The sequence below is a fragment of the Theobroma cacao genome, chromosome 9, assembly GCF_000208745.1.
Source record: "Theobroma cacao cultivar B97-61/B2 chromosome 9, Criollo_cocoa_genome_V2, whole genome shotgun sequence".
Taxonomy (NCBI): domain Eukaryota; kingdom Viridiplantae; phylum Streptophyta; class Magnoliopsida; order Malvales; family Malvaceae; genus Theobroma; species Theobroma cacao.
The window spans coordinates 2,857,515-2,874,162 of NC_030858.1; the positions used below are offsets into that span (position 1 = coordinate 2,857,515).

The 16,648-nt window shown below is 37.7% G+C and overlaps 4 protein-coding genes across 9 annotated transcripts; 1 reads left to right on the forward strand and 3 right to left on the reverse strand.

Moving 5' to 3' along the window:
* Positions 154 to 1,775, reverse strand: LOC18588087. Its single transcript, XM_007012256.2, has one exon. The coding sequence runs from the start codon at positions 1,385 to 1,387 to the stop codon at positions 707 to 709; it is 681 nt and encodes a 226-aa protein (XP_007012318.2). The 5' UTR covers positions 1,388 to 1,775; the 3' UTR covers positions 154 to 706.
* On the forward strand, positions 2,714 to 5,532 carry LOC18588088 (cytokinin riboside 5'-monophosphate phosphoribohydrolase LOG8). Of its 6 annotated transcripts, none has more exons than XM_018126516.1 (8): positions 3,129 to 3,207; positions 3,426 to 3,534; positions 3,749 to 3,846; positions 3,985 to 4,015; positions 4,381 to 4,480; positions 4,594 to 4,664; positions 4,749 to 4,892; positions 5,294 to 5,532. In XM_018126516.1, exons 2-8 carry the CDS (start codon positions 3,514 to 3,516, stop codon positions 5,384 to 5,386), a joined length of 558 nt encoding a protein of 185 aa, XP_017982005.1. In that variant the 5' UTR covers positions 3,129 to 3,207; positions 3,426 to 3,513; the 3' UTR covers positions 5,387 to 5,532. The 6 variants fall into 6 exon arrangements, with proteins under 6 accessions (XP_017982000.1, XP_017982005.1, XP_017982003.1 ...); XM_018126514.1 differs by having other exon boundaries at positions 3,147 to 3,207; positions 3,426 to 3,552; XM_018126513.1 differs by having other exon boundaries at positions 3,150 to 3,207; positions 3,412 to 3,552.
* LOC18588089 (probable magnesium transporter NIPA9) lies at positions 8,324 to 12,604 on the reverse strand. The gene is made up of 9 exons (XM_007012259.2): positions 12,185 to 12,604; positions 11,724 to 11,822; positions 11,392 to 11,521; positions 10,970 to 11,058; positions 10,128 to 10,184; positions 9,936 to 9,994; positions 9,678 to 9,798; positions 9,204 to 9,352; positions 8,324 to 8,782 (listed from the first exon to the last, which is right to left on the reverse strand). The coding sequence occupies exons 1-9, from the start codon at positions 12,293 to 12,295 to the stop codon at positions 8,563 to 8,565; spliced, it is 1,035 nt and encodes a 344-aa protein (XP_007012321.2). The 5' UTR covers positions 12,296 to 12,604; the 3' UTR covers positions 8,324 to 8,562.
* On the reverse strand, positions 15,584 to 16,438 carry LOC108663167. The gene has a single exon (XM_018126537.1). The coding sequence runs from the start codon at positions 16,280 to 16,282 to the stop codon at positions 15,917 to 15,919; it is 366 nt and encodes a 121-aa protein (XP_017982026.1). The 5' UTR covers positions 16,283 to 16,438; the 3' UTR covers positions 15,584 to 15,916.

Here is a 16,648-nt window from a genome sequence, read left to right on the forward strand (position 1 = left end):
TAGCCGTATGCAGGCCAAAAAGGTTCATTACATGTAAGTACCTTATTTGTGATCATATGCAAGTATCATATGTAAGGCCAAGTTGTCATAATTGTGAGACACTGGCGCTTTTGAATTAGATTACGCTAAAGATGCAATTAATGTTGCTTTCAGGCCTACTTATCAATGGTATCAGCAATCTCCTAGACAGTGCCCTGTACTTTTGGTCTTAGTCACGTATCCAGGTTTTAAGGAACATTCTGTCGTAATCAAGTTGTTTCGTTTAACGTTCAAGGTAAGAATTTGTCTCCAAGTGGCTATAGGCATGATAGGAACAAACTTTTGAAGATGCGGCGGAACTGCCCAAGGTAACCCTCCCATCATCGTATATAACCTTAAAATGCTAGAACATGCATGCCTTTCCAGGTGGGAATGTCTCATCATACATGTGGAAAATCTGTCAAGGAGACTCAGACAAATTACCGGCTTTCCGATCTTTCATGGAAAATGGAGAGAAGGGTTGGTCATCATAGATGCCTTATAATTGAAGGAAGCTAGTTGACTAGTGACACCAAATTCAAATACTGGTTGTAGGAAATATTCATTGCCTTTAATTTCCACAACCTTTCGTCACGGAAACAACTGCAATTCTTTCATGAAAAACACGAATCTACCTACGACCTTCACAATAGATTATCCTCTAACATCAACAATCTTCTTCCTCTTGTCATGCTCCCTCTTTCTCCTTGTCTTGATTAGAAATCGTGTCTGGGTTTCTGAAGGAACATGTCCTAGACAACGATACGGTGCTCAGGGACCTGGGATGGTATGTTGTAACTCTATTACCCTTGCCATCATAGATCACAGCGTCATCATGATCATCTGATACTCTACATTTTTCACCTAATATAATCGTTTTTGTCCAAACCGATTCTTCAGCTTTTGATTTCCCTTTCTCCCGAATCTTGTTCACCGAAATGCTTCTTTTGTGCTTCAAGCTCAAGGTTGAGCTTAGTTTTCGCGACGACGCGGACTTTGTCATGAAATTGTTGCACGAATAGGTCTCTCTTAATGTCCTCATAGCTGGTGGTGGAGGCAATTCTTTGATCACTTCCTCTGAGTTGTCTGTTCTCTCTTCCGTTTCTAATGTTATTGATGTGGTGACAACTGAGGGTGGTACCAACGTAGTTTCTGCTGCGTTATTGGATGGTGGCACATCCAATTCTGACTTCTCTGCCAAATGAGGGGCTGCTGATGAATCAGCTGACGGTTTTCTCCGGAACCCGCATAGACCAGTGATTATAGCAATGGTTGCAGCCATGCCTGCCACCAGGAGAGAAAATGGCAGTGCCGAATGTATTATGGGATCACCATCTAAAGGAATCATCCTTCCCATCGTTTCAAACATAAAGCATGGGATTTCGAAGAGTTAAAAGCCGGAATTGCAAGGTTGTTTTCGATTCCCCTAGGAGAGAAAACGGTGTTGGAGAAATGAACTGGATGTGTTTTGTTTTTGTGCTTGGTTTTGCTTTGGTGCCATCTCCTGTCAAACAAGAAAATTTGCTTGAATTAAGGAGTGGAAGGGAAGGAAAACAGAGGTGAGGAGGCAGAGTTGCAAGTTGTTTAACAGGTCCTTCAAGGTTTCCATTTTTGGTAAAGCAAGCTCATTGGCAGTTGTGGTAGTTATTACCTTCTCAACTTTTGATTGTAAATTTGGAATTGACGCCCTGATGATAGCGTCAATTCTTCCATTTTCATTAACCTAGCATGGACCTATCGACCTAGGTGTGCTGCCTATGGCCTCCAATATGGGCCAATCCTTGGCCCAAGTTGGAAAATCAAACTTTATTTCCATTCAAAATTCATTTTACTTTTAATCAACAATTTACCTTTGATTTTTATTTTAAATAATGAAGTGATTCATTTTTAACATTAAAGTTTGACTATATACAAAATTTGTACTTAATTATACTATGATCACATCATTTAGCCAAAATTTAACTCGACTCAAAAGTCAACTAGTTCTTTTTAGATACTAATTGATTTGATATTTATTTTAAAAACGTGCAAGACTTTTATAAAAAAAAATTAAACGAATTATAAATAATGAAGATTTAATTTTATTCCAATCATTATCGAAAAAGAATTAAAAAAAATCAAATTTACCAACTTTGTTGTCATGTCACATTGTTAAAATTAGAGGAAGGACTCTGTCACATATTAAATAATAAGTAGATTCCAAATTAAGATCAAAAGTTAATTAACATATTTTCCTTGTGAAACATTAATAAAATCAATAATGTTAAAAAAATAAATTAGATGACCTAAAAGTTAGGTGGTGTTATTTTATTTTGAGAATAAAAAGGAAAGATTTAAACCCGATTTAAAAAAAATTATATATTGAGATACATTGAGGGATTTTAGTTTTTTTTTTAAATTATATTATAATTTAGAAAGGAACTACAAATGAAATTGATATACATTATGTCAACTGTCAAGGCACTTTAAAGTCTAATAGTGAAAGCAACAACTTAGGTCTTTACTCCAAATTTTATAACCTTTTTCTAGGTTTTGTTCCTAACTTTAATGAATAAAATTCTGATTTGGATTTTTGCTTTGACTAAAGAAAAAACAAGCAATAGTTAGTAAGTAAATTTGTATAAATTATATTGATAAATTTTAATTAATCATAATAAAAACTGTTATAATGAGGATTGAAACCGACAGAGAGACGTTGGATTAGAAAGGGAATGGAGCATGTGGGCTTCCTCATGTTCTCTTCTTCTATACTATAAAAGAACCCTCTTTGATTTTCCTTCATTTTTTTGTTGGCTTTTTTTTTTCTTATTTATTTACCAATTCAGAGATCAACCCAGATTGCTTTGCTTTTGAAAGAAGTGGTTTTTGGTGTTTCTTGGTATCTTTTGCGTATTTATATATTAATATAAAATATATTTGATTGATTGTTCTCTTTCTTTCAGAAAGGTTTTATTGGCAGGAGGACAATTTTTATCTCTTCAAAGGCTTTTGCTTTTTGTTTTCTTTAGTGAAACTCAATGATTTGAGATTGGAATAAAAACAAAAACTGATATAGATAGAAGAGAGATATTGTGAATGGAAGAAGGGGAAGCCAGAAGCAAGTTCAAAAGGGTGTGTGTTTTCTGTGGAAGCAACTCTGGCCACAGACAAGTCTTCAGCGATGCTGCTCTTGAATTGGGCAATGAACTGGTTTGCGTTTTTTGCTTTAACACTATCTCTATACACATTATTTTGAATAAAGTTTGTGTTATCGGTCTCAAAAGATGAACTTTTTAATGGTTTTAGTACTTATCTTGAGGTGGTGGTAGGTGGGTGTTTGTCTTTTCTTGGAAACTGGGGTGGTTGTTTTAGATTATTGGAGTTCAATGTTTCCAACCATTTATTGGGTTATAGTTTCTGGTGGGAAGGTGAGTTTGCTGATGTTTTTGATTCCATGACGGTGGAGTTGTCATTTGGTGTTTCATGTACTGAATTGGGGTTGCTCTGTTTCGTGTCATGACACTGTTGACCATCAAGGTAGTTTCTGCTGACAGGGTATTGCTCTTTTTGACTTTACGTGAGTAAATATTATGAGTTGAAAAATTAGGTGTTTGATGCAAGCGAGTTATTTGGCAAAATGGATCTTTTCCAGTTTTCTGTAGCTTGACTTCTATGTCTAAATTGTTTTCCTTTTTTAAATAATTTGTGGACTTATGTCTTCCTTATGGTTGATGTCAATTACAATTTACAGGTGGAGAGGAAGATAAACTTGGTGTATGGTGGGGGAAGTGTTGGGTTGATGGGTTTGATATCCCAGACAGTGTATGACGGAGGTTGTCATGTTCTTGGGTAAGTAAAGAACTTCCCTTGCCTTGGAGAGCCTATTTTTAATGCTTTTCTCTGCAGAACCTGTTACAAGTTGCAAGCAGCTTCCTTCTTATTCACATTAGGTGTATTACTAAGAAAAAAATTGTTCTTTATATGCAGGATAATTCCAAAAGCTCTCATGCCTCTTGAGGTATCTGAACTCGTAACCGTTATAACTATTGTTTACCAAATATTGGGTCCAAGTGTCATGTTTAATATGATTTTATTAAGTGTGAGGTTTTCTTTCCTGCATTTATGGTTTTATACAGTTTTATCATTCACATCACCGAATTGGTACATTAGCAATGGCTGATGTTGCTCAATGGCACAAGGGTCTTTATTATTAGGACAAATATTGGTAAAAGAATTTGCTGGAATATCTTTGATGTCAATTGTTGCTTTGGAATATCTTTGATGTCAATTGTTGCTTTCTTTAACTGTAAGTATTTATGTCTTGGCTGCTGAAGATTTGAGATAGATTAACCATTAGTGCATAATCCTGGAAAATATTGACAGATATCAGGACAAACTGTTGGAGAAGTTAGAACTGTTTCAGACATGCATGAGCGTAAAGCCGCAATGGCCCAAGAAGCTGATGCTTTTATTGCTCTTCCTGGTAATAATACCTTGATCTTTGTCATCAATAGGAAAGAATGAAAAGGAAAATGTTGGTGAGGTCTTGTTTTTTAATAATAGAGCTAGTTCTAACATTAAAATTTATTATTTTAGGAGGATATGGAACAATGGAAGAGTTGCTGGAGATGATAACATGGTCCCAACTTGGAATACATAAGAAAACAGTAAGGCATCATTTTTCAAGCTTGAAGAATTAACATGATCCCAACTTAGAATTAATGGTGCTATGTGCATTACATGTAATGCAGGTTGGTTTGCTAAATGTTGATGGGTACTATAATAATTTACTTGCTTTATTTGACAATGGCGTTGAAGAGGGTTTCATTAAGCCTAGTGCTAGGCATATAGTTGTCTCTGCTCCAACAGCCAAAGAACTTTTGATGAAGATGGAGGTATGAGCCTAACATTTTGTTGTGCCTTGTGATTAATTGGTTGCCCTTATTTTCCCCTTTGTTATTAAAAAATGACTTGAGAAACTCGAGGAGATGAAAGGAACGGCTAACCTGCCAATTAAAGCGATTCAAAACTTTTCAAAAACATATGGTCCAACTTGAATCTGTGAATGATTCCAAGTCTGGCGCGGCAGCCTTCAGTTTGTTGTTAACTGTTATCCTTTCCTTTTTGTGTGTCGGTGTGTGCTTTCTCTGTACAATAACATTAGATGGGAGCTTGCCATGCCATCAGGTTTTCATTAAACTTCTACATGTAGGAGAACATGTGGGAAAAGACTATTACTAATTGTAACAATTAGGCCTCGGATTACAATTATCTAAAACTTTAGTTAATTTTGCAGCAATACACACCTTCCCATGAACATGTGGCTCCTCATGAAAGCTGGCAGATGGAGCAACTTGGTGATTATCCCAAGCACCTAAATGCGCAATGAAGCATTGGTGGTAGGTTTCTCCCTGTTGATTCCTGATGTGATTCATCATCATTGAGTTGTGCACGACAATCTATTTGCATGGGCCACATGTTGGTCGTTTACCATGTACTTTTATCACCATAAAAAGGGGTTTGATCCTATTAAAATCATCTTAGCTGTTTTACAGACATGCACGGATTTATGGCCAACCTAGCTGCTATATATCTTTAGTCATATTAATTTGTTACTACTACATATTCAAGACAAAAATACTTTGCAATGCAAAAGGTTTTATTGCAGAATCTTCTAAGGTGTGGTAAGATGGTCCCACTGTGCGGTGGATTTGGTGGATAAGGTGCATGAGTTGGGGACATCTTATAAATTTAGCAGTGAAGTTATAGAATCCCAAGCAACTAAATCTGGCTTACCTTTAAAAACTGCCAGGGTATCTTGGTGACAGTTGTAGGTCTTTAAAGGCAATCGGCCGGCTTTCTAAGGCTTTTCTTCAAGGAGAGGGAAGCTAAAGTTAAAACCTCTTTACATTTACGGAAGGGAATGGGGCATAGGGTAAAGCTGCTAGTTGACAACTGATTCATACCTCTTAGCAATATTTTGCTGCACGCATGACCAGTGGTCGGTGGACCACAAGGCCTTGGGTCTAAAGAGAGTGATTCCAAGAACCAAGTGCCCGAGTAACCTTGCCTTTTCTGCTCCTACCTTTTATACTGCCACTTCCTATTTTAAGGAGATATTTTGCTAAGGCTCATTCCCTTCCCTCTGTGGGGAAGGCTAAAGTAGGAACATTTGCTGCTGTAAAATTTTTGACAATGATAATTCTATAACTCTTTGAATGATATCCCAATGCGAACAATCCTTAGTTGGCAAGGTCCATCAAACAAATTTCAGTATCCTGTTACTCCAAATTCGTAACAAAACATGTTTTAGGATTTCCGTACCCTTACACCAAGAAGATAACAAAAGTTGGACATTGCAAAAGAAATGAGCAATGACTGAAAGATATTTGGCTATGAAGTCTTGCTCTCCACTGTTCCACAAGCATCTGAACTTGTCTAGGTATGGTATAGCAAGCTAAGGATAATGCTTAAGCGAGCAGAAGAAAACCTTGTCCAAAATGTGAGGAACTATGGCTAATCTGTTACTTTTCAGAAACATTATATGTAGCTATCTTGACAAGCTCGGCCTTACTTAAAGATGCCAACTGCCTCTCACATGGACTTCTCAAGGGATAAGCTACCAAGGGGTCCTAAATGCCTGTGGGCATCTTCTTAATTAATTTGTTCATTGATTTCTGTTAGTAATATACTTTTTTTTTTAATTTAAGAAATTTAGTAATATACTTTTTCGTAGGGGGGGGGGGGGGGGTGGGGTAATAGGTATTGCTGTTATTAATTTCAAAAATAGGGAAAATGAACAGGTCAGCCTATTTACATTGTTAGTCATGCCGGGGCGTGGCCCATGACTGGCTGGTTTGGTTCTCCATATTGGGTTTTGTTTTTCCTCATGGGACATTCACTACACTAGTGGTGGCTCGTGTACAAGTCATGGTGGACCTTGCAAGTCGCGTCGCGTCTCGTGTCATCTCGTCCTCTTATTATGACATGAAAACGAAAGGGGTGAAGGGGGAGGTGGCTGTTGGCTTGCCCTGGGGTCCCTCTAATTCTCTTCTTCCTTGGTCTTAAAATGGATGGCTTCAACAACCCAAAAGCCATCAACTGTTTACCAGACATACCATGAGTGATTGCAGACCGCAGAGGTATCCCACTATTTATGCCATAAGGACTCTGGGGGTCCCCTCCGGCCTCCCCTCCGGCCTCCCCGTCGTCCTCACTGTTCGTTCAGAAAGGACTTTGGGGACCCTCCCCTTTCATTACACCTTTTCCCACTCAGGAATCAGGTTTTGTTTTCCAATTCAGACAGCGTCCTTTTCATTATTGTCCTCTCATTCTGACTTCTGAGATGATTGTTTCATAAATATATTCCATTCTTTAGTGAAAGGAAGAAACAGGTATTTTAAGTTAGGAAAATGATGGTACTTTCACTTCCAAAGCTTCCCTTTCTTCTTATTCTCGCATCCTTATTAGCCAATTAGCAGTATGAACAATGCTCATGTCAGTGCTCTATTAGTTTTAACAAGGTTACATTGACAAGTATTATAGGCTTCCTTTGGGATCATACTTGAAGCATTTATGAAGGGTTTTCGTGGTTTAGAGAGAGATTCAGGGATTCGTGAAGGATTGCCCTTGCCAGTGCCGAGCGAATAGCATAATGAAATGCTTAGAAATACAGCAACAGGGAAAGAAAAATGCTTTCCTTTTCTATCAAACAGAATTTTATTACAGGTCAAAGCACATAGCCACTTGCAACATACTGATTAAGCTAAAGCTTGTACTTGGGTGAGGGAGGAGCCTCAGTTCTCAACGAATGATGATGATGATGATTAGACTGGTAATCGCTGCCTCCGATTATCACCCAAGTCAACAATACAGGATTTTCACTGTTCTTTCTATAGTGTAATGGTAGGTGAAATACAGAATAATCACCAATTGCCCAAGTGTATATGCTTTGCACACAGTAGGTCTTTACAAGGTTCTTGGCTCTTGCTCTTGTTCCCGCGTGCGCATGTTGGGCGGATGGAGGGGGAATTATTCGATGCTTAACAATTAGTAAACAAGAGAAAATGCCATGATTGCTCAGTGTTTTCCGCTCATCTGATCATAACCGTTCATCAAGTGACACTGAACCCCACAAACGACTGAAGACTACAAATGAGCTAAGGACGTCAACTGACAAGTAAGCATGGACAGACCACTCCTTGAATCCGTTCCTCAAAAAGCCTGAGTTGGGCTACGGTGCAGACCTTTTTGGTCCCTTGGCGATTCTGAGGCTATTTATCCCCAGGTTGCTCATTCAAGGTTTTGCATGAAACAAAGGCAGCAATGGATTTAATTTGCATACTGTATATTAGGGTCATTTTTAAAAAAGTTTTAGTTCACAAATTTCACAATTTGATGTAAAACGCAGCACTGTGAAGGACTGATATTAAAAATTTCAGGCCCTCCAAATAAACCAGTAATCAAATTGAATGTACTGTACATCGCAACCCCCTTCCAGACCCAAAATTTGATCAGAGATTGATAGTCACATATGCATGTGCGGTGATCTTTTGTTTTCTTAATTTACGCCTTCTCCTTAGCTGGTGTTGGTATCAGATGATGCAATGTTGCTGCCTGGATAACAGCACTTGGACTTGGATCCTTAACTCGATATGACCCTGACCGCCTAAGATTGAAATTCCTGTCCACTCCACTAGGTATTAAGTTCCGCAATGGCCATGGAAGGTGCCGCATCAGTCTTGTTGAACTTACAAGCAAAATCACACCCATCATGATGAATAACCTGCAACAGGAATATCTCAGGTAAACTGCAATTTCAAGGCAAAAATATTTAATTTGAGCTACAAGAATTTGAAATCTTAGCAGATATCCCAAATAATGGCACTTACAAAGAATCGGTACATGACAGTAAATGATCAAATGATTTTGAACTAAGTATCATACACCTATTGATCTAAAACAAAAAGAGTGGCAGTGATCGAACTTTTCTTTTTTATTTTAAAAAGAAAAATGTGGTAGATAGGGTTGTTAAACTGGATCATATCAACCACAGAAGCTTTTCTATGCACACACTCCACTATGACATGCAATAAGTGCCAAACCACAAGGAGAGGATGTTCAGGAGCCACATACTATGAAATTTTGGAATATGGTATTATTTTTGTATAATATGTGTGTAAACATTTGGTTGTCAACTCATATACCATCCAAGCAGAAGTGAAATACGAGCAACTGGTGCTGAAGGCAACCGTTCACCCAATGCAAGCATACCAGCAAGTACACCAGTTACAATTGATGCCACAGCAGCACACGTGGAAATCACAATTGCTCTGCCATGCTTTAGGCCACGAGTCTGCTCAAAAGGCGTAAAAAGATTATGTTATAACTATTCAAGAAGCTCAAGCCTGCAGCAATAGTTGCCACAACTATGCAAACAGAATCACATAAGTGGACCCTGTTAAACATGAATTTCCTGACAATTAACTTTGCTTCCACTAAATCACAACATAAGTGGACCATGTCAGACATGAATCCCCTGAATCAAGCACATGGACATGAACTTGTTATCCAGGACAAATGTTTGGCTTGGCTGAAAAAGGCTAAACTAGCTTTAAAGCAAGGATATGGATATCATCATGCACAGATGTCACCATGAACCACTTAGGCGGCTGAAATACCTGGTAGTAAAATCCAGTACCACTACAACATATGCTGATTGAGACACATAAAGGAATCAACATCCTGGAGAAACCCTGCTCCGCAAAGACAAAACCCATCTTTGATATCACTGATGCCATCCTGCAAACAGATGAAACTCCATTTGAGGTGAACTTCTAGAACTACAATTAACACATCAGTTTTGATGAAGAGAAAGAATAAAACATGAAGAGAAAGAATAAAATCTACAGAAAAAGTGGTTCAGGTGAAAAGAGTACCCAAATAAAATTCCTGATTCTAAGCCATATATAATTTCTTCAACAACTTCATACTCCATCTGCATGAGAAAAATTGTTAAAAAGTGCATAACAGTGAGGGGGAAAAAGAAACAAAATGTTCCATAAGTGAATACCATTAAAGAGTGAAAGGAACATAAATCTTTAAAATTGGAGTGAGAGAGAGAGATTTACCAGTTCTTGTTCTCTCCGTTGCCGCTTGCAGATGCGAAGCCACCCATTTAGGAGTACCTGTATAACCATATATAGAGTATCAAACTATTATCACAGAATGGATTAACCCACAATAATGATCAAGAGGACATGAAATATAACATGAGCATGACTAGGATAATGTTTGGAAAACAGAAGATTATGAATCCGAGACATCAAAAAGTATGGATAGCCCTTTCAAGTTCAATAGCCAACATCAGCAACAGATCTTTAGTTTTTTAAAATAATCCACCTCCACGAAAGTTAAAATTTTTAACATTTTAAATTCAATAGAATCGATCATTCATAAAATATTTCAAGTTTTCTAGGACTTCTATACTGAATTTACAAACAATTCATTCATCAATAATAGCCATCATCACGCCACTCAAATCTTGCACGTTGGAGGAGGTAGGCACTGTCAACAAATTAATCACAATTGGCGTGCTATGTTTAAACTACAAATTCAATTTTGTGACTCTGGTGGCTGAGATTTAGGACTTGGTTTAATTGACTTGTGTTGTTAGATTAACAATGCAGAATTTATTGATTGGTCATGTCCTTCAGATAACTTCTAGAAGTTCCCATGTAAAGTAATACCCTTTTTGGAATAATGCATCAAAGCCTTGCATCTTTTAAAGTCATGAAATGCTCCATAGAACTTAGAACTTAGGAATTTATATGTTTCAAGTTTGCAAGACAAGAATTTAATCATGAAATAAACGCTCTCACAGAATCCCACAACATTTTTTTAATAATAAAAACATATAATATTAATATAAAAACAGTACTATTAGATAAGAGTACAGGAAAAAGGTACCTACAAACAAGATCATGACAAAGAATGCCAACCATGGTAACTGTAACATAGATACTGAAGAAGCCTCTTGCTCTTCTCCACCAGCACCAACTCCTGAATGTACCAAAAATAAAAGAAGGCTATTACTTTATATACATCAAAAGTATTCTATTGGCCTATCATATATCTAAACTGGATCGTTCTGCTTATTGCAGAAACTATATGCATAACCATAACGAGAGGTTGCACTTTACGGAATTAAAACCCTTAAATCATTGACAAAAAACAATATGAAGATGCCAATAGAGGAAGGTATTAAATAAGTTACTCTATGCTTTCAATTAAAGTGAGAACTATCATGTCACTTGACTCTCTGTGTAATCATACCTATAGAGTTGATTCTGCAGGGAGCAATTAAATATGAGAACCATGAAAAACTTACATTACCTATGGTGCCAATGCCAGCTAATGTAATTCCCATCCAGTCAATAACATTCATGACTTCCTGTAGATAGAAGTGCGAAAAGATAGAAAGAATGGCAAGCCCACAGCCAGAAACTGGTTGAATGACAGATACCTGAGCAATAATTTTGTCAATACCAAGATAAGCAGCACAAACAATTTACACTATAAATCATCAGATATAATATTCAATCAATGCACAGCCAAACATTGGCCATCATGTAGATAAAGTAGTAATCTTTATAACAATAAAGTTATAGAGGAATATCAATTTTCGTATCATGGCAGAAACAAAGAAATCATTAAAATCAACTCACCGGGGCCAGAGATAACGCTCTCAACATCAACAAGGCACCGCAAATATCCATTAGAAATCCTATCACCCATGATTTATTAACAGCATATGCTCTTATCACCTATATAAACACATGCACATTCAGTCAACATTTAGACCAAATCCAATTCTTCTATCTCATAAAAATAACATCTTAGGCAATGTCTATTAACATTAAAAAGGAACTCCATTCAAAACCCGATCTCAAGCTGCAGCAACTGCTAAGACGGAACAACAACCCAAACCCAATACAAAATTATAAACTTTTGATGACTAATATTCCAACAGTTCCACAAACTGAAAAAATTCCAGACCAAAACCCAATCCCGCAGTCGCCTTAAAAGTTTTCGTAACTATCATTCAATAACATTATAATGAGAGATACCCAGAAACAGAAAAGAGAAAACCCGCAAAAAAAATGGTGAATAAAAAAGAGAGAATTGCCTTGAGCTTGAAGGACAGAGGAGGGAGAATAACAGTGCCCTTCTTTTGTAGAACTTTGCCTATATTATTACCCGCCGTGGCTGCCAATGTTAAACAGATCGATTCCCACATTTCTTCTTCTTCACTATCTCTCTGAAATCAAACAAACCACCAAAAAAGATACGTATCTGAAAAATGAAAATCTCCCTTGCAGCGTTTTTTTTTTTTTTTTTTTATCTAAAACGGGAATTTACGGGTGGGTACAGGGTTTGTCGCTGCATTACGTTATCCCCTCTTTTAATAATTCGGGGTTGGCAATTGCAACCTGTCATTTGCTGATTGCTTGTTCCTTGACATGTTCCCACGTGCGATTCGGTGGTTGGTTTATTGAGGCTGAGGAGAGATTGGAAGCAGTGAAACGTGTCTGGGAATAACAACTCTCTCTCTCTCTCGTTTACTTGAATTCTAAAAGATAAAACAAAAGAATGGATTCAAGTCATAAAGTGCTTGTCAATAGGCAATAAAGAGAAAAGGAGATGAGATAGGCTAAAGGGAAGTGTAAGAACAGGACATGACTGTTTCCGTTGATATGAAAGGGAAAGGCACGTTTTTTGTTATCCAGTGAGATCCTGGAATAATTATAAGAATCTTCTCTTTTCGTCTTTGTTCTATGTAAAAAGTCAACATCAAATTTCAGTTGTACCAAAGTAATATCTATAATAACTTTGAGATTTCTACATTCAGTGGTGAATTACAGCTATGCAGTCTAGCAGCAAACTTTGATTAAGCTAATGTAATATAAAAGGTTTACATGAAGTGATAATTTCTCCACTTATCTGTCAGGATTGATTAAGGCCACAAATTGGCAATGTCTCTATTTATCATCAGCTCAACTCTTTAGTGTTACTATTTGAGAAATGGAAGAAGCATTTGCTGGCCTAACTGCCTAGCAAGAATTGCCAGAATCCCAGCATCAAGGCTAGGAAATGGAACACAAGAATTTGGCACCCAAGACCCGTGAGGAATGGGGGGACAATCACTCTCAAACTGGAAACGGTCCGCCACACCCCCCCCGCCCCTGTTTCTGTTACCAATGAAAGAACTTAAGTAACCTTGCCATATTGGCTCTTGCCTTTATCTAATTCGGCTGAGCTTCTGTAGATTGAAGACCCTTGTTAGTCGTGATCTTGTGACTCCTGTTCCTGTAAGCTTCCAAGAAAGCAACCTCGGCTGCTTCTTGGGTAAGGTAGACTATGACGGGAAAACGTGCTGAGATACTAGTGAAAGAGTGAAGACTCAAACCTAAGCAAGAGAGAAAAAGACGATTACAAACTGTAAACTACCAGGCCATGTCTATTTGGTCTTTAAAATAGCTGATTGGAATGCGGGCACAGTTTCTGAAGTTGGCAAAGACTATTATACTCCTCATTAACATTCAAACATGGAACAGGTTCTCATGGGAAAACAGATTAGACGTCAAGGCTGAACAGAAATGATTCAAACGCGAGCTCATTCGATAATGCCAATTGCCGATGCTTAATGCACTCTTGGAATAATGTCGTATAATTATCAATCTTGTTCATGATTCACGCTAATGCCTGATATCTACATCGTAAACAAGACTATGAGAGAGAAGAAAAAGGGAGGATCTTGATTGGCTGAAGCGATTATGCTTCACAACTGTGAAAGTTTAACACGGTTGCAAAGAGGAATAGCCCAATAGCTATACAGCACCGACGATTTGGCAGAAGACAAAATGTTCTTTCCATGGAGATAATACTCTTTCTACAGACAGTAATCAATTATCTCTTTTTGAAAAGGAAAAGAACGAAAGTGCCATTCCATGACATGATAATTGGAAACTCAAATTCAAAGACATACCACCAGGATCTATTAAGAAATCCAAACTCAGAGAGGATGCATGCAAAGCATTGCAGAAGAGCAACTTTCGGCAAAGACAGTGAAATCAGTTTCATGATGACTTCAACATAAACGACAGGAAAAAGCTAATGAATGGGCAGGACAGCACAGCATGGTCATTTCTTCCATTGAGGTTTACAACTCAATGGCAGTTCAAACTGCCCTGATTTCCGGTAAGGTAGCTCATATGTAATTTCACCATAATTTGCTGTTAATGGCTTTGGAATGACCAAGTTAAATTGATGTAATACGGCAGATTGCATGGTAAAATAGAGAAAACAGAACAGGAATACAAGTCTAGAAAGCGACATAAGACATCAGAAAACAAGCATCCCCATACATGCCCATCAAGAAAGCCCTCTCCTCTCTTTCTTCATGAAATTATATGCTCATGTTAATTCTGTAAATCGATATGACTAGAAAGCAATTTAAACAAAGACATTTTGGTGAGTTCAAATCAACTACTTATTGGTCATATAAGGAATGAATGCTGGTTGTGAAGCATCAGCTAGAGATGACCTCAAGTATAGGTCACTGGCAGTCAACTGAAGAATGCTTTAAAACATTGAAGTCCCAGACAAACAAGAATCCCTGATACATGACTGAAATATAATGCAATCTTAAGACTTTCATGCAAGTTGTATCTCAAATCGAGAACCGGAAGAAATAACATATGTACTACAGGGCTTTCTGAAACAAGACAGCACTAAATGCCCATAATTGTGAAGTTTGAAGTACCTACGTTGGTCCAAAATCTACAACAAAATATAACTCGAACGCGGTCCCGAATTTATGAAACATTACTGACATGGATGGCTTGTCCCCATGACATACACCACTTAAGCCCCCATGTGGAAGGAATAGTTATTGGTATATTGGAATCTTAGGAGAAGGAAATTTCATCAGAAAACTAGGATATTACAACAAAGACTGACAAACAGGCAAAGACCTCGAGCACCATGCCTTAGGCAATAAGTACCTGAGAAGGTGAATCCCTTTACAGAAAAGAAATCATTAGGAGACAATTAAAGCAAGGCACCTGATCAGCATTTCCTAGTTACGCATCATTTATACCCAAAAAATGGGATTAAAAGTTACAAACGCTGCATAAGCTTTAGAAGATCAATGCTCCTTTATAAGCCTAGTAACAAGGTCTAAAAGTTTATCCATAAAAAGTGAAACAAGAACCACACAGTCCATGCACAGATATGCCATGACTCATCATAGTAATGGAAAACCAACGAGCAGAGCTAACAGCTCAAAATGATCAAATGAGGCTCCAAAGTAGATTTATTCTCTAGAACAATCAGGCATCAAATGCTGACCCTTAAGACAATACAGATGAAGAAAGTTTCTTGAACAAGAGCTGCGGAAGAAGACTACGATCAAAGCTACTCAAAGAAACCTCCCTTCGCCAGTGAATAAAGAGCGAAGATAGTTATTACAGACAATAATTATAACAAAACGAACCCGTTCACTTTTGTTAATAAACTGGTGAAATAATCAACGATTCAATATATAGAATAAGACTATAAAAGAAACCTCCAAACTAGGGGGTCAACGCCTTATGATAATGAGACCACCAAGAATTTTGAAAGGAACCAACATGTAAAATTGTAAATATACACCCAGAAAATTGTTTCCAGGTTATAGCGCAGCAGTAACCAAATTTACAATCAAGCTAGCCCACATGTGGCCAACCACATCAAGAATTTTTAAAGAAAATCTTCCTTTTGACACAAGAATTGAAAATTTTTTTCACACATACCTTGGATACAAGCAAGAAAAACATAAAGAGAAGAGCAACAAATAGCAAAAGCCCAACTGCCCAAATCACCACCAGCCATAGACAACTTGTGTGTACTTATCTTTAAGCCACCTAAAGCTCCTCCTCAAGGACCCTTTGACCTTACCTTCCACGCTATACATCTTGTAACTAGCAACCCTTTTCTTCCTCTGGAACTCAGGGTCAGCAAAGCTCCATGACTTTGAAGAAGATGAGCCAGAAGTACTCTTCCCTTTCTTCAACTTGAAGTCCCTGTTGTTGCCTGTGTTATAGTTGTTAGCCATCTGGGACTGTGCATAGGAAGCACTATAGCACCGGAGATCATAAGAAGCTGAAGGCCTAGGTGGTCCATGGTAGGTATCCAGCTGCATCATCCCATTTCCATATGATCTTGATCTGTTGTAATCTTCCATTGAATTTTGGCAGACTCAACAGAGATTCCTGGAGGTGGTGGTGGCCTGGTGGGGGGGTGTTTGTTTTGGTGGTTGAGTTCTTTTGATCTTGACAGATGAGGGAAGAACAAGAATTATAGAACCTGTGGGGTCCTATACGAGTGGAAAAGCTTGGAGGTGATAAAATAAAATAGTTAAACTCTGGATTAATGTAAATTGGTATTCATCTTTTTTTATTATTTCTGCCTTCGCCACTTTTCCATTTCTTTCTCTTGTGACTTACTTTGGGAGGACATGGAATTGATTCTAGATGGCGTGTTTAACGGGGGAATCATGTTGTCCACTGTCTACGGCAATTATTTATGTTCTCCTTGGTACAATACATCT

What these genes read in the sequence shown, in the direction of transcription:
- LOC18588087 (XM_007012256.2), bottom strand. Translation starts at nt 1,387, where the DNA reads ATGTTTGAAACGATGGGAAGGATGATTCCTTTAGATGGTGATCCCATA.
- LOC18588088 (XM_018126511.1), top strand. Translation starts at nt 3,094, where the DNA reads ATGGAAGAAGGGGAAGCCAGAAGCAAGTTCAAAAGGGTGTGTGTTTTC. An exon ending in AAGCTCTCATGCCTCTTGAG is followed by an intron (nt 4,016 to 4,380) that starts GTATCTGAACTC and finishes AAATATTGACAG; the next exon opens with ATATCAGGACAAACTGTTGG. An exon ending in TGCTTTTATTGCTCTTCCTG is followed by an intron (nt 4,481 to 4,593) that starts GTAATAATACCT and finishes TTATTATTTTAG; the next exon opens with GAGGATATGGAACAATGGAA.
- LOC18588089 (XM_007012259.2), bottom strand. Translation starts at nt 12,295, where the DNA reads ATGTGGGAATCGATCTGTTTAACATTGGCAGCCACGGCGGGTAATAAT. An exon ending in GAGCGTTATCTCTGGCCCCG is followed by an intron (nt 11,522 to 11,723) that starts GTGAGTTGATTT and finishes ATTATTGCTCAG; the next exon opens with GTATCTGTCATTCAACCAGT. An exon ending in GAATCAGGAATTTTATTTGG is followed by an intron (nt 9,799 to 9,935) that starts GTACTCTTTTCA and finishes ATCTGTTTGCAG; the next exon opens with GATGGCATCAGTGATATCAA.
- LOC108663167 (XM_018126537.1), bottom strand. Translation starts at nt 16,282, where the DNA reads ATGGAAGATTACAACAGATCAAGATCATATGGAAATGGGATGATGCAG.